Here is a 16,952-nt window from a genome sequence, read left to right as displayed (position 1 = left end):
CACAGCAACTAAACAAATCCATAGTAGTCAAACACTGATTGACCAAACATAACAGGTCCAACTAGTGACTTACCAATACTATGGTGGTCTACCAATGAATCGTCAAACCCAAAGTAGTCCACCAATAACCTGATGTGTCCAACTAGTAATTAATCAATACCATAGCTGTCTAGAAATGACTCATCAAACCAAAAGTGGTCTACCAAAAACTTATAGGGTCCTCACAGCAACTGAACAAATTCATAAAAGTCAAACTCACAGCGGTCTATAAACTTATAACTTGACTCATCTACCCCAAAGGGGTCTATTAGTACCTGTTTTTTTTGTGACTGATAAAGCCCTTAGGGGTCTACCAAATAACCACAGGGCCCAACCAAAAGTTGTTCACCAGTGACTCATCAAAATCAAAGTGTGGAGAAAAGTGGAGTAATCTACAATGATCCCATAGGGTCATATCAGTGATCAGTGACTCATCAAACCAAGAACTCACCAATCCTAAAGTGGTCTAGCAACAACCCACAGGGTCCAACCAGAGAGTAATAAAACCCGAAGTTGTCTACCAATAATTCATAGGGTCCTACCAATGACTGACCAAACTCACAGTGATCTACCAATAACAGACCAAATTCAGTGGAGTCTACTAATAACACACAGGGTTCTACCAGTGACTGACAGAATCCTTAGTGGTCAACCAATAACCAATCAAACCCAAAGTGGTCTAACAATAACCAGTGACTGACTAAATTCATATTTGGCCACCAACGATGGATCAAACCCATTAAGTCCAATCAAACCCATTAAGTCCACACCTAACCAATTACTGATGCTGAAATATGGTACATTTTCCTTCACACAGTTAAACTTCACTGGCAAAAGATTAAACAAGGCTTCAGCCCATTCCAATAAAACCAACTGCATCGTTTGTAGATTTATTGGAGAGGAGCGAGGAGGTACCTGTAAAAATGAGGCATTTGGGACTTGTTAACATTGCAGCTTTAGCGTGAACCAAGACTACAAAGGCATTTCCAAGTTTACTGTGATTGAAATACCGAGTGGAGAACGTCTACAGTGCACAACACTTCTTCTTTCACAAGATCACCCCCTCAATGGTCTTACCATGCCTCACAGGCACAGAGGGAAAATTGTTCTTTGAAGTTGCCTGGAGAAATGAGAAATATTAAAACCTCGAATCTGAAAAGGCTGGGACACTATGGAAAGTACTGATGTTCTGTTCTGAAAATTGTCTGGTCAATTTAAATGTTTTAAAATAATTTTAGAAAATAGTTTGAAAGCATTTCAATGTTCCTCAGGAACATATTGCCAAAATATTTGCATATTTCTCCCTCTACAGTTCATAATGTCATTAATTGATTTCAGAATTTCAGTGTGTAAAGAACAATATTGCAAGCTTAAGCTGAATCCCATTCAGATGGAGCCACATGGACAAGGAATTACTTTGGCAAACTTTGTCAAGGACTACTTTATATACCAAAAGCTTTTATCACTTTTTTGAACTAAAGTGTCTGCCAAATATAATGTAACGTAATGTAATCTTCCAAGTCAAAATGTCCCCAAGTGCACAACAGAGACTTATGAGTAAATCAAAGAAACAAACCTGACAAAGACTAACATCTGTTTTTATGAGTCTGCAGTCCATAAAACCTTAAACAAGCAGGGAGTCTATGGAGAAATCAAACAGGACACCACAATTAAAGCTGCTGCTTATTAAAAGAACATTCCTGCATACCTGAAGTTTGTGAAACTCCACAATGATACTGTCAAATATACATCAGCTGAAACTCTGTAGAAGTTGGGTGATGCAACAGGACAATGACCCAAAACACCAGAGCAAATCCACGATACAATTGCTTAAGAAAAAAAAAAGAAAAGCCACCTTTGGAGTGGCGAAGTCAAAGCCCAGATCTCAAACTTATAGAGATGCTATGGATTAACTTGAAAAGAGACGTAAACTTGAGGCATCCAAGGAATTTGAGGGTTACAACAGCAGCTCTGCCGAAGAAGAATGGGCTAAAATCCCTCCTGGATGATTTACAGGCCTGATCTACAGCTGTACAAAATGCCTGGTTGAGGTTCTTGCTGCCAGTGAGGCTGAATGAGTGTGTTCAATAAAGCATTTGTTAATATTTGTCAATGCCCTGTACTTGAATGAAGATAAGATCACATTTTATGACAAATTTAATATACTTTTTTTGCCACTGTATAAAAAGAGGAATATACTGTGTTCATAATGTCATGCATTGAAATAAAAGTCAAAGAAAATGTCAGAAACACTGAATTTCCTAGAATGCTATTTTTTCTACAGTCATTTCCAGTCTTATAATAAACAGTAGCCATAGCGTTTTTTTTTTTTTTTTTCATGTTTAATTTTCAGAGTTCATGTACGAGAATTTATTCAGCAATATTACAGAGCAGAGTGCTACATGCGCAGTCTAAATGCCATGGCAACTCCAGTCCCCATAATCATCACAATCATTGGCGGACTGGAGGTCGTCTGGGCAATTTTCTGCCTGCTGTCAGGTGTAAAATGTTAAACATGGGTTATTTTCACAAATGGAGATTCCAACTTTATATCTGCTCAATTTGGCCCATTCACAGCGTTCAGACGGTCAATAAGTCAGACTCAACCTTCTGTCTTCTTGCTTTGGGTCTTCATGTTCTGGTTCCTTCTGTTTATATACATTATCCCTTTATAGGTAAACCAGAGCAGTGTGAGGACACCAAAGTCCAGACCTGAGTTGTTGTGAAGCTTTTTCGTGCCTCTCCAGTCATGAGGTTCTGTGTGGTAATAAAGCAATATGCTGATAAAGCAGTAGAATACAATACACTCTGAACAGTAATTACATAATAGTCTTTATTCTGTTTATTGTTGAGTTAAAAGTCAGTTGTGCTCTGCAGTGCATCTGTGTATGTGTGTTTAACGAGTAGGGATGTACGCAGGGCTAGGTGCACCTATAGGAATGGACTCTGACGATTGACTGTTGTCTTGGTTCATTTCAGTCAGTGGAGCTCCTGTGTTTTCCGCCGCCAAAATAGCAATACGCCAGAAATGTACCTGAACACACCTCACTTTCAGACCACCATGCCCATCAGTGTAGATTTATTCCTAAACTCTGGCGCTAATTTAATGGCGCAGGCGCAAGGTGTGAAAATAAATGGTTGACAAGGTGTAAGATAGCAATGAGCATCACAACACACCTTGCGCAGGGTGTACGAGAGAGCCCAAAGTATTATTATGCACTCGTGTTCAACCAAAATGACGGAAATGGACACCAAACTCTTTCAACTGATGCAAAGAAAATGGATGGATGGATTTTTAGTGTTTATAGGGTTAATATGTCTTCTTTAAAATAAATGTACTAATATCTAATCCTATTGAAAACTATCAACTGATGTACAGTGTAGGTATAAAATACTAAAATACATTATTAATTTGAAAATGTGATGGTAAATACAACAATAAATCAAAACATTTCTGTTTCCTAAATGAAAATTCAGTTCTTGTAGCAAAAGTTGTGGAGTTGTGATGTGGAGAGATAAGTAGTGTAAAGCCATGAGTCACTTTGACGAGGGCCAAATCGTTATGTTCAGATGACTTAAGATAGGATAGGATCTTCCAAACGGCTCCAAGGTTTGCAGAGAGGCTCCTGGTCAGCAGTGGTGTGTACCTACTGACAGTGTTCCCTGGAGAGACAGGCCACCAATCTGTGACAGGATGTCTGCGTCTGAGAGTCATGGTTGGATGGTTATGGTCTGGGTGGAACTGATAGAAGGGCTACTCTGACGCAGGTCTCAGACTTCCTGACTGGACCTTAGAGCGGTGTAAGAAGGTTGCCTGGTCTGATGAGTCCTGTCATGTTTTACCATTATCATTGGGATTAGCTGTGGGCTACATACGCTACATGTCCAAATGTTTGTGGACACTCCATGGACTGAATGCATTCAGATATTTTAAATTGCTGACTAGTGCTGGGACAATATATATAAATGACCCAATTTCATTGTATCATATCGCTTTAATAGTCGGCCCCCAATTTGACTTAGAATAAAATTACTGCTTCATTACTCCACATGGTGACGCTCCACACAGCTTATCTAGTCCATTTTGAAATAGAAGTATTGCCAGTAGAATTGGACTCTCTGGAGTGTATAAAGAAACATACACCTCTTGGCACCATGCCTAATGCCAATGGCATTGGCTACAGGGGTATAAACATATTCCCCATCATTCAGCTGCGGAGTACAACTGTGTTCTCTGGAATGATGGACCTCCATCCAATAAAAAGCCTCTTTTGGAATCTGTTGGTGTTTTGAAGATGAGATCCGATTGGGTTGATTCTTTATAAAAACAGAGATAATAATAATAAAAAAAAAACGTTTGGTAACACTTTCTATGAATGTCATGTCTATTAGACTCATGACATATTATAAGGCATTCATAAGGCATTATAAAATGCCTATAAATATTCATAAAAATATGTAATATTTTATGTTGTTATATGATACATTAAAGTGTTACCTAAATGTCTATAAAGTAATATAAAATCTGAAAACAGCCATATAACCTCATTCACATATGGTCCCATTTACCAGTATCTTTCTAGTAATTCTTCTTAAGGTCTTACTGAAAGTCTACGTCAGATTCCCGCAATGCTTTGACGTGTACAACACATTATCTTCTGCACAGACATAGTTCTAGCATTCCTTGGCCAGAACCAGACTTAGACTACTTGTTCCAGCTTTGCTTTGTGTTGGAGGGTGGGAGGACGGCGGCGTGGGCCGTGGTGTTTAAGCAGTGCCAGCCTGCAACTCCTGCTGGAGGTACTACTAGGGTATTCCAGCAATGCGTGTCTGAGGAGGAACAGCACTTAAGTAACGACTCGCCTCCTCTCCACACACCACACTGCCCTCCGGGTTGATAAACGACCCCCCCCCCCCCCCTCAGTCTGCCACACTAAGACAATCAGAAAGAGCTTTATCAACATAAAAAGACAGGATATGAAACGAACAAGACAAGGGTGAAAGCACTCCAGCGTCTCCACCGTCAGGAGTCATCCTCTGGAGACACGTCTGGGCGGTGGGTGGCCCGAGAGGAAGTTGGGGGTTGATCGTCTCATATTGACCCCCTGCTGAACTGGGAGGAAAGAGGAGGAATGGTAGGGGTGGAGGGAGGGTGAGAGAAAAAACTAAGGGAAGGAGAGGGAGGGAGGGTGTGAGGGAGTGTGGACAAGAAGAGCCTGGAGAACACTTTTGGGGAGAAAATGTTTAGTTATGAAAACAAAAAGTAGTGTAACAGACGCCACCTTGGAAACCTCAAGAGAGCGGATTGGAGGGAGAGCGATCAGATAAACAGTGCAAATGGACTGAGGCTGTCCCTGCCTCACTAACTCACTTTCTCACTCACACAGATGCATGAGCACCCCGTGAGCACCGCCGCTGGACAGCTATATAAGACTTCCTCAAGAGGGTCCAACACCCACTGCGCCTCTTGAAGCACTCTCTGTGGGACTTTGGACTTTTTTCTTCAGACACTGCAGTCGCGTCTAGTCTAGACTTGATTTTTCACGTCGTGTCACGTCTAGATGGTTTGCAAAACCTTTCAATAAGAAACAGGTGAGCGGCAAGACTCCACAAAAGCTTTTTTAAACTTTTTCAAGCCTCCAGTTTCTTCAGAACACACAGCAAGAAGGATGAAGTGCACACCAAACCAGCTGTTTCCCCTCCGGAAAGAGCTGACTTTCAGAATGTAAACTTGTTAATTGCAGATAGCAGACTTTACAAGATACTTTCACCTTGTCACCTTGGGACAATTTCGCTTTCAAGGCTTGTTCCTGTTCCCATTAACACATCTGAACTCAACTCAAGACAGATGGAGACTACTGAGACTCTTCAAACACTTTGGAGCAACCATTCAACTCCGGACCACGTTCACAGTTTGGAGTTTCTGCACACCGCTAATGGCTTCAGCATCACCATGGCGGTCCTCCACCTTGTTGTGTGCATCATGGGACTGGTGGGGAATTCCTTGGTCATTGTCGCCATTCTCAAGCTGGATAAAATGTCCTCCGCCACGACTGTGTACATCTTCAACCTGGCTCTGGCTGACGGTCTTTTTATGGTGGGACTTCCGTTCGTGGCCTTCCAGAACTTTCAGAACGAGTGGATCTTTGGCGACCTGGCCTGCAAGCTCGTCATGGTCCTAGACGGCATCAATCAGTTCACCAGCGTTTTCTGTCTCACGGTGATGAGCGTGGACCGCTACATGGCGCTGGTGGATCCCCTTCGCTTTGCCCGCTGGAGGACGCCGAAACGGGCGAAGATCATCTCTGCTTTTCTGTGGCTCTTCTCGCTTCTCCCAGTCCTGCCCATGGCGTTCCACTTCTCGGTGAAGTATGACCTGTGCATGGCTGACACGTTCATGATGAACTGGTGGATGACCTTCCTCTCCATCACCTTCGTGGTTGGCTTTGCCCTGCCCTTTCTGGTGATGATCATCTTCTACACAGCTCTGGTGATGACCCTGCGGTGCGCCAGACAGCGAGACGGGGGCTCCTCCACGCCGGAGAGCCAGAGGTTAGAGAAGCAGGTGACGAAGATGGTGGTCGCTGTGGTGGTGGTGTTTGGCGTGTGCTGGCTGCCGTTCTACGTCTTCAACTTTTACTCACTTCACAACAAAAATGTGCAGCTCGTCTTCGCACGAGGTTTTGAGGTTGCGGTGCTCTTGTCCTATTCGTGGAGCTGCGCCAACCCCATCCTGTACGCCTGCCTGTCGGAGACTTTCAGCAGACACTTCCGCAGTCTGCTGTGTCCCCACAAGAATGTCACCAGCACGCACTGCAACAGGGACACAGAGGGATATGACTTGCGTGACACTAATGGACAGGACATAACCGTGCTAGCTTAGCACTTTCACAAATAATGGGACTAAGAATGGACATTGTTGTGACAAAAAACTCTTATCTCCGCAATGAGAGAAGGAATATCTTTTCACTTTGAATGGACGTTGAGACTTTCACTATAGACTACTCATCTGTGCCTCATAAAACCTTCACACACCGTAAATACATGCTGACTTCATACGACTGAAATGTAGATAATCTGATCTCTCCTGAAGGATATGCTGTATTCCTGTGATTGATATTGTTAACATGTTCTACTGTTTAAAAGTTTGGAACTACATGCTATTATAGTGTATATTAATAATAACTTATGTAATGTACAATACTATACAGAAACCAACATTTTATTTGTCTTATTCATGTATATATGTTGAATTTTGCAGAAAAAAAGTAAATGTTACTATTAAAACATAAATCACACACTATATATTTGTCTGTTTATAGTTATTTCTAATGTCACATTGTCTGCCTTTTACTTTGATCATCACCTTAAACGAAATATTAATGTAATTAGAACTTCATTCTGGATTTTAATGTTGTCCATTCTTTAATGTTATTGAAAATTCAAACTGGATATTATTGTTATTAAAAATTCCTTCTGGATATTAATGTTATTAGAACTTTGAGAACTTAATTCTGCATATTAATGTTATTGGAAATTCATTCTGGATATTAATGTTACTAAAACTTCAGGCTGGATATTTATGTTATTAGAAATCTGTATTGGATATTATTGGTATTAGAACTTCATGCTGGATATTAATATCATTAGAACTTCATATTGTGTTTTAATGTTATTAGAACTTCATACTGGATTTTGATGTCATTAGAACTTCATACTGGATATTAATGTTATTAAAGATTCATTCTGGATATTAATATTTTCAGAAATGGATTCTGGATATTAAAATTACAAAAATATTATTATTATTAAAAAACTACATAATGGATATTTATATAATTAGATCTTCATACTGGATGCTAATATTATTAGAACTTAATTCTGGATATTATTGTTAATAGAGCTTCTAAATATTTATTACGGTTATAAAGACTTAATTCTGGATATTAATGTTAGTAGAACTTCATACTGGATATTAATGTTTTTAGAACTTTATAATGAATACAAATGTTTTTAGAACTTCAGACTGGATAATAATGTTGTTATAACTTCATACTGGATATTAATGTTATAAGAACTTTATACAGGATATTAATGTTAGTAGATCTTCATACTGGATATTAATGTTATTAGAACTTTATAATGAATATACATGTTATTAGAACTTCAGACTGGATATTATTATAATAACATTAATCCTGGATGTTAATGTTATATGAATTTTATTCTGGATATTAATGTTATTAGCTTAATCTACACCTTTTTTTATCTATTAGAACTGTAGATTGCAGTGTCTTGCAGTAGATTGTTTATTGTTGGGGGGGGGTCTGTCACTGTGTTCACTCTGGGAGTGAAAAGTCACGATTATGTTAGATTATGTAACTCATCTACCCTGTTAATGTGTCCTGACCCTCCCAGCCACCCCATCCCCCCCCCCCCCCTACAAACAACAATAGCACACTGCAGCCCACAGTGAAAATTAGGATGATGTCACTGTTACCATGGCAATAAACTGGGAACGGGTTCCACAAGGTGGGATTCTCGTCCCACTGTTGCAAAACATCTCGGCTGAGGAACTCGAGCCAGGCTTAAAAGCACATCATGGATCAGGAGTTCTGAGAAGCTCTGGCAGGTCAACTCCTCCACATGTTCTACATCACCACACATCATCTATACAGGAGTTTTTATAAAATACTGTTCCAGTCAAACGTTTAAATCTTCTCATTCAAGTCTTCCAGACTATGAAGGAACACATAAGGAATCATGTAGTGACTTAAAAGTGTTAAACAAACCAAAATACTCTGTGAAGATGCATTTAGATGCTCTTATCTGGGGAACTGTTAATTAACTTGCCGTTTCAGAGGCTGATAACACTGATGAACTTATCCTGTGCAACAGAGGAACTCTTGCTCTTCCTTTCTGGGGTGGTCCTGATGAGTGCCAGTTTCATCATAACGTTTTTGATGGTCCTTGGAGCAGAACTTGAGGATACTTTCAAAGTTCTTGAAATGTTTCAGATTGACTTACCTTCATTTATTAAAGTCATAATTTTTTTCTTTACTTGGTAGTATAGTTGAGTAGTTCTTGCCATAATAAGAATTAGAGCATTAATCAAATATTCACTATTCACTGTATACCTGTAACTCTACCTCTTCACTACTTTACAACTGATGCTCTCAAACACATTAAGAGGCAAGAAATTCAAGTAATTAACTCTTGATGAGTTCAGCACAGCTGTTAACTGAAAGCCTGAATTCCAGGAGACTCTACCTCATAAAGCTGACTGAGAAAATCCAGCCAAGATGTGCAAAAGCGTCATTTAAGCGAGAGGTGCTTTAGGGAGTGCTGCTTTAAACTACTTTAAAAGTACTGTTTTGAATGAGTTTGATGGTTCAGATGGTCCTCATAATTAAAATGAAATGCAGCATACTCTGTGCTCCTCAAGAGCAAGTAAACCAGCAGTTGCTCACTCCATGTTACCATGGGTTAATGCACCAATGATGGCAACTGTGCTCATCCAACGTCAACCAAGTCCATGTTAGCAATGCTGGAGACAGGGTTCATTCAACATTGCTAACACAGCATTAACAATAAAGCAGACCAAACTCCTCCAATGCCATTAACTTCAAGTTAGCAATGTTTTTATGCCCTTCTACTGAACGATTCTGTGGCCCCAAATATGGTTAACTAACTGTGCATATAAAATTTGTCAACATTCAGTGCCAAACCGTGTCTATGTGGAAAAGCCACCAGGATGGTTACCTTCCATAATCAGAGCTAATCAGTCTGGAAGCATTCATCCTCCTTTCTCACTTTTCAGTCAGATGTTCAGACGTCACAGTGGGGTAAACTCATTAATGTTAATCTGACATTTAGTGGCACATTAAACATAAGCTCAGCGCCAGGAACCTGCAGAACACTGAAGCTGTTTGTTCAGCAGCTGATCCAGCAGCTCAGCTCAGATCAGTTACAGTAAAACCCTACAGCAGGGGTATTTAATTAGAATTCAGTGTGGTCCAGTTAGAGAAAATTTCGACAGGCCAAGGTCTGGACCGATTGTTAACTTGTGTTATGATTAAGTGCTTTATCCTGTAAGGTTGTTTGAACTGAATGATGAAAAAAAATATATAATAATAATAATAATAATAGTAATAATAAAATAATAAAAAATGCCTCTCTGGCCAGATTTTGTTTACATTCCTCCCCTGTCTCTCTCTGTCGCGCTCGGCGTGACTTTAGTTTCCGCCCGTTTTCAAGCTTTCTATTTCCTTATAAAGGCGTTTTTTCACGGCCGCGAGCAGCGAGACCGCGACCCTGACAACATGGGTTCGATCCCGTGTGAGGAGCTGTGTGTTTATTTATTTATTATTTATTATTACCGCGTCTGCACAGATCTGATTGACTGAAGAGAGCGTTTGATGATCTTACCCCACACGTGATTGGCCGGTGAGTTTCCTGCGCCGCAATAAAGCACATATACAATTTAATCCTTCTCAGCAGGTTTGGGTCCGCATTGGACAACGTTTGGGTCCGGACCCGGACTGCGGTCTGCCCATTAGTGACCTCTGCACTACACGTATACAGGATGAGCTCTACATTAATTAAGATTAACTGTAATCATGAGAATTAGCCACATGTTGTCCCTCTTTATTGCATTAATAGTCTTTACTCTTCTATTAAGGCTAGTTCTAGTATACAAAAAGACCTAGTCTGAATATTGCTGCTGTGAGGAGGATTTGTTTGCAATCATTGAGATCAGGTTCTGATGTTGGATGATTAGTTCTGCCACTCCGGCTCATCCCCTGATTTGTATACTAGACACTGTTGCTGTCGGAACAAAGCCTTGTAAATGGGAACATTACAGGAGAACACTGGCGCCTGTAAATGGATGAAGAGTAGGCAGCAAGCGAACAGTCAGTTTTTTAAGCTTTTAGATTTTTTAGAAGGAAGAATAAATAGGAAAAATCAAGAATCTGAGACACTTCATCAAGAATCAAATTTTGATGGCTAGAAAACTGGGTGAGGACATCTCCCAAATTTTCTTATACAAGTCTTAAACTGGCTAACAGGTTATTAGCATTGGCGCCAAGGATTAGTGGTGCTCAGGAAAACTCCAAATCTCCAATCCATCAATTCACCGCTGTCAGATTCCACCACAGCTACATCTCTACCTCCTAATTCTCCACAAATCAGGTCCAAGACCACATCCATGTTGATTGTTTGTTCTTTTTTTCTTATACTTATCCGCTTTCTCATCCTTTTTTCTTTTTTCTCATCCCTTTCCTCTCTGTTTCAAAAAAAATGTGAAGATTATCCTCAAGAATACAACTGGGTTTGGGTAACTGATACTTGAGTGTGGTGTTTGCAGTAAAGCTTAGATTGGGCACAAAAAAGTCCAGCCCAACTCGGCCGAGAAGAAAAACGGGGCCAAAGAGACTAAAAGTTGCCCTAATTAAGGAGTTTAATATTAAGAGACATCATGAAATTAAACATCAATTTGAAAAATCTTAGTTTACACAACACTGTCAAAGATAAAGATAGTAAGTCAAGTAAAATGGTGTGTAAATGAAAGTAATCAGGAAAATGAATTATTTAAAGTGGTATATTTCATTATTTGTTTTATTATAGAGTCTGTGGCCCGTGACTTCAAATATATTTCTCCTTCTGGCCCCCAACAAAAAAAGTTTGGACACCCCTGGTATAGACCTATTATTTAATAAAAATGTTTATTAAGAACCGATCTCCCTGTCTACTCTAATATAATTAACAATGTTTAAAAAAAAAACACTTAAGAACAAACAATTTCTGAACAAACAATTTTTTAAACATATAGCAAAACACCAAAAACAACAATATGCTATGCACTGCACACTCATTAAACCGAAATAGACCAAGAACAATAACTTAATTTACAGTTACTTTCATCTGCTCTAGTTCAATAACCAATGTTTAAGAATATAAAATACTTTCTGAACAATATATATATTTTTTATTTTAAGCATACAGCCTAAGTGCAGAACACAAGAACAGTAATAAGGCTTGCCCGTCTTTTTGCTGAATTAACATACTCTAAGAAGCTGACACATGTGTTGTTACTGTCAATAACTAACTTAAAGTAGCTTCATACCTCTCACTTTCCTTCGCATTGGGCCAAAGATAGCTGATCTGATGTAATTATTCTCCTCACTTGAGAAGGCTCTACTTTGTTGAACAGCATTGCACACAGCGCTGCAAATCCAGTGCGTCATCTGCTGACCTGCCATGGACAGTAGATACAGATCCCTCCCTCAGAAGATGTCTGCTGGCTAATCCTGCTGTGTCAGCCCATTGGGTCATAGGAGCATATTCCGAGCATATTCTGTCTCCAAACCCAAGTGAAAAACATACATTCATAATATGCTTAGATATATGTCCCGTTTAAGTGATTTATTCTGCTTAAAATGTCTAGCGCAGAAAAACGGGCCAAAGGGTCTAAAAGCGGAGAGAGTGCGCATTTCTAGCGCAGAAAAACAGGGCAAAGAGTCTAAAAGCGGAGAGGGTGCGCATTTCTAGCACAGAAAAACGGGGCAAAAGAGTCTAAAAGCGGAGAGAGTGCGCATTTCTAGCTCAGAAAATTGGGCCAAAGAGTCTAAAAGCGGAGCGAGTGTGCATTTCTAGCACAGAAAAACAGGCCAAAGATTCTAAAAGCGGAGAGGGTGCGCATTTCTAGCGCAGAAAAACGGGGCAAAGAGTCTAAAAGCGGAGAGGGTGCGCATTTCTAGCTCAGAAAAATTGTTAAAAATTGTTTGCTTGGTCCAACCCATTAAATTTGACTCACTCATAAACTCAAACATAAGGGAAGGCTTATGTTTTAACTAGGCTATGACCACGACTGCTTTCTGTACTGGAGAAGATCTCACGTCCATCAAATCTAACATCTGCACAGCTGGAATAGCTTTCACACAGAACACACAGGTTCCTGACTGCAAATAGATTGAGAACCCCTGCAGCAGAGGGTTTAAATAAATGAATGGAAAGTTTAAAGCAGGTTATGGAAAATGATAAAGCTGGACAGCAAATTAGTCCCGACTCTAAACCCTCTCCCAGCATTAGGAGAAGCTCTCACACTGATAACTTATCTCAGACTCTTCTCCACTTAAAACTTCTTCTCTCACGAGAACGGGTAACCATCTCTCTCTGTCAGCGTAAGACCCCTACGTTCTCATGGGACACGGTGGGACAATTACCCCTCATCTCTGAACATAAACAAATTCAGAGAGAGAGAAGCTACAGGATAAACAAGTGCAGCTAAACCATCAATCACTCAGACCTTCATGCTGTCAGTCCTCGTGATCCTACACACATACAGTACACTGAAAAAAATGGTGAGTAAAATTTACTGTAAAAAGTTTCGACACTGCCGTTTTTAGAAATGGTAGGACATTTTTCTAGTCTTTCCTACCCAAAATATACAGCTCTGGAAAAATTAAGAGACCACTTTAAAAGATGAGTTTCTTTGATTTTACCAAGTTAAAAACCTCTGGAATATAATCAAGAGGAAGATGGATGATCACAAGCCATCAAACCAAACTGAACTGCTTGAATTGTTGCACCAGGAGTAAAGCAGCATAAAGTTATCTAAAATCAGTGTGTAAGACTGGTGGAGGAGAACATGATGCCAAGATGCATGAAAACTGTAAAAACCAGGTTTATTCAACTAAATATTGATTTCTGATGTTAAACTTTATGAATATCAACTTCATTTCTTTGCATTATTTGAGGTCTGAAAGCTCTGCATCTTTTTTGTTATTTCAGCCAGTTCTCGTTTTCTGTATATAAATGCTCTAATTGACAATATTTAAATTTGGAACTTGGGAGAAATGTTGCCTGCAGTTTATAGAATAAAACAACAATTTTAATTTGACTCAAACATAAACCTATAAATAGCAAAATCAGAGAAACTGATTCAGAAACTGAAGTGCTCTCTTATCTTTTGTATATGTATATGCTGTATATGTATGGTTTACGCTAATGTGTTGAGGCATTCTAGAGTTATTAAGCTGAAAAGACGACAAGAAGTGTTTTTTGTGTCAAACCTGGTGCCTAGCCCCAATTGGGTTAATGTACCAGTACTAAATAAATAAGGTACTGGACTACCTTTAATGACAACCCTCTAATTCTACAGTAATGCATTTGTACTGTGTGCAGCATGTGGTTTTGCATTGTCTTGTTGAAAAATGCACAGACATCCCTTGAGAAGATGTCATCACTTTCATCATGTACACTGTATTGTCAAAAATGTCCAATTGGCTGCATTGCATTTGGTGATGTTAGGTTTGGATGGAGCTGTTTGGTCATGGAAACCCATTCCATGAATCTTTCAATGCTCTAATGTTCTTAAGCTAATCTGAAGAATTGAAGTTTGGAGGTCTGAATTATTGACTCTACTGATGCAGAAAGTTGGAGAACTCTGTGCACTATGCTCCTCAGCATCCTCAGACCCCACTCTGTTATTTTACACTGACAGAGCACAGAGTCGCTGTCATTTCCAGTCTCTTCCACTGCGTTATAATACCACTGACAGTTGGCTGTGGAATATTTAGTAGTGAGGAAATTTCACAGATAGGGGCTGCGTCCTTTCAGAGTACCACGCTGGAGTTCACTGAGCTCCTGAGGGCGACCCATTCTTTCACTAATGTTTGTAGAAGCAGTTCAATGATTTGGATTTGTTTGAGTGAATACTTACATGCTGGCAATATACAGCTAAGGAAAACAATAAGAGCCCACTTCAGTTAAGCAAAGGTTTCTCAGATTTTTGCTATTTATAGATATATGTTTGAGTAAAATTAACATTGTTGTTTTATTCTATAAACTATGGACAACATTTCTCCCAAATTCCAAATAAAAATATTGTCATTTAGAGCATTTATTTACAGAAAATGAGAAATGGCTGAAAAACAATATGTAGAGCTTTCAGACCTCAAATAATGCAAAGAAAGGAAAGAAGTTCATATTCATAAAGATTTAAGAGTTCAGAAATCAATATTTGGTGGAATTAACATGATTTTAAATCACAGTTTGCATGCATCTTGGCATCATGTTCTCCTCCACCAGTCTTACACACTGCTTTTAGATAACTTTATGCCTTTACTCCTGGTGCAAAAATTCAAGCAGTTCAGTTTGGTTTGATGGCTTGGTAATCATCCATTTTCCTTTTGATTATATTCCAGAGGTTTTCAATTTGATAAAATCAAATAAACTCATCATTTTTAAGTGGTCTCTTTTTTTCCAGAGCTGTAGATCCAAGATAACTTTGTTCTTTTCTGCATTAATGCAGCAGAAGTGTACTGACTCAACCCCATACTATTACACACCCTGGTTATTGGACTTGTTGCTGATTTTTTTTTAAACATTTCAAACATTTCAGTCCAATCAATTCCATGTAGTGTCTGTGGGTGTTGCTAGGCAGTTGCTATGGTATGCTAGGTAGGTGGTTGCTGTGGAGGTGCTAGTACGTACACCAGGATCTCGTTTTTCCTGGTGCCTCACTGAACTGAACTATAACAGCGCTCGCTGCCCGCAGAACCAGCAGCCGCCAACAGGATTAATCACGGATCATACAGACTTGTTACGCCGTCGCCTCCAGCACCATCTCCACGTTCATTACAACCTGCCACTCTTCATTTTCCTGGTCAAACTGAATTCCCATGTTTCAAACCATACTATTTTCTATTGGCTTCTCGAACAGATCAGTGCTCAGAACAGCGTGTTCACACTGGCAGGTAAATCTGATTTAAAACTGACCTAATTTGGTCTACACAGTCAAAACTCTAATGGCATATTCACACTTCTCACATATTTACACTGGTGGCCTTAGTAACTGTGCATATGTGAGTACATGATCTAGCAATGGCTAAAGTTAGCTTACCACTCATGTTTATTCCCTTGGGCTGCCATTGTAGAGGCTCAGTTTTTTTTTAGAATGGATTACACAATTCAAAAACAACCTATAAGTTTACAGAGGTTATTGGCACTCACTTTATTTGGGTAAATAAGAGAAAATATGCATCCCTTCTGCCAGCCTATTATCATATTACATGGGAAAATAAATCCAACCCAGAGTTACTTCAGCGCAGTTCTCAGCAAGCATGAAGTCACACTTTACAACAGGGGTTGGCAATTAAGTTTGGCAGTGGGCCAGATATTTGGAAAGTGTAATGGGATAATGGGACACACACAAAACCAACAGGACAGTTTCCTCTGCTGAGAAATGCAGAAGTGTGCGCCGTTAAATTACCAATCCACCGAAGTCAGAGCGCAACTGGCTCTTAAAGGGAATGGCAAGTCACACATTGATTGGTTTATTTTATGTTACAAAACGAGATTTAGTACATGCCTTTTGCCCGTTTCGAGCCACTCTGACAATCACATCCTTAATCAAGTTGCAAGGTGTGCAGTTGATGGCTCGCCTATATATCGCTAAAATATGGCCCATAGACAGGTCAAAACAGGGACAAAAGTGTGACAGTGGAAAAAAAATCTGACCAAATACATTTTACTTGGGAACTATTTTTTGCCACTTAATTCCATTCTCATTGTAGATCCTAAATCATCTCAAACCTAGAACAGTGTGACGGCGATCAGAAAGTGTATTCATTAACATTTGGTGCACTAACTTTCTATGAGGAAACTTTCAGAGGTTCAGATGTCTGGATCAGGCTGACTGATTATATTTCTCTAGAATGAAACATTTCTCACTCAACCCCAATCCTTAATTTTCTGTAACAAACATAAGCTCACAAAAAGCTGCTAGCCGGTGTTACAGAAAGTGTACACAAACTTTCGACCTGAGATGTGTTTGTTTATGTTTTACTACGGTTTACCTTCTATCAAGGCTGTTGAAAGCTATCAGACATTGGCCTTGAACCCCATAA

The 16,952-nt window shown here is 39.6% G+C and overlaps 1 protein-coding gene across 1 annotated transcript; it reads left to right on the top strand.

The window, feature by feature from the left end:
- Positions 1-5,259: 5,259 nt before the first annotated feature.
- LOC103030679 (somatostatin receptor type 5) lies at positions 5,260-7,324 on the top strand. The gene has a single exon (XM_007232849.4). The coding sequence runs from the start codon at positions 5,888-5,890 to the stop codon at positions 6,920-6,922; it is 1,035 nt and encodes a 344-aa protein (XP_007232911.3). The 5' UTR covers positions 5,260-5,887; the 3' UTR covers positions 6,923-7,324.
- The last annotated feature ends 9,628 nt before the right edge of the window (positions 7,325-16,952 follow it).

Source organism: Astyanax mexicanus, chromosome 15, assembly GCF_023375975.1.
Source record: "Astyanax mexicanus isolate ESR-SI-001 chromosome 15, AstMex3_surface, whole genome shotgun sequence".
Taxonomy (NCBI): Eukaryota; Metazoa; Chordata; class Actinopteri; order Characiformes; family Acestrorhamphidae; genus Astyanax; species Astyanax mexicanus.
Note: the sequence above shows the minus strand (reverse complement) of the source record. Positions and strands in the feature narration are given on the sequence as shown.

Excerpts from the sequence above, each read along its gene's own strand:
- LOC103030679 (XM_007232849.4), top strand. The coding sequence starts at position 5,888 with ATGGAGACTACTGAGACTCTTCAAACACTTTGGAGCAACCATTCAACT.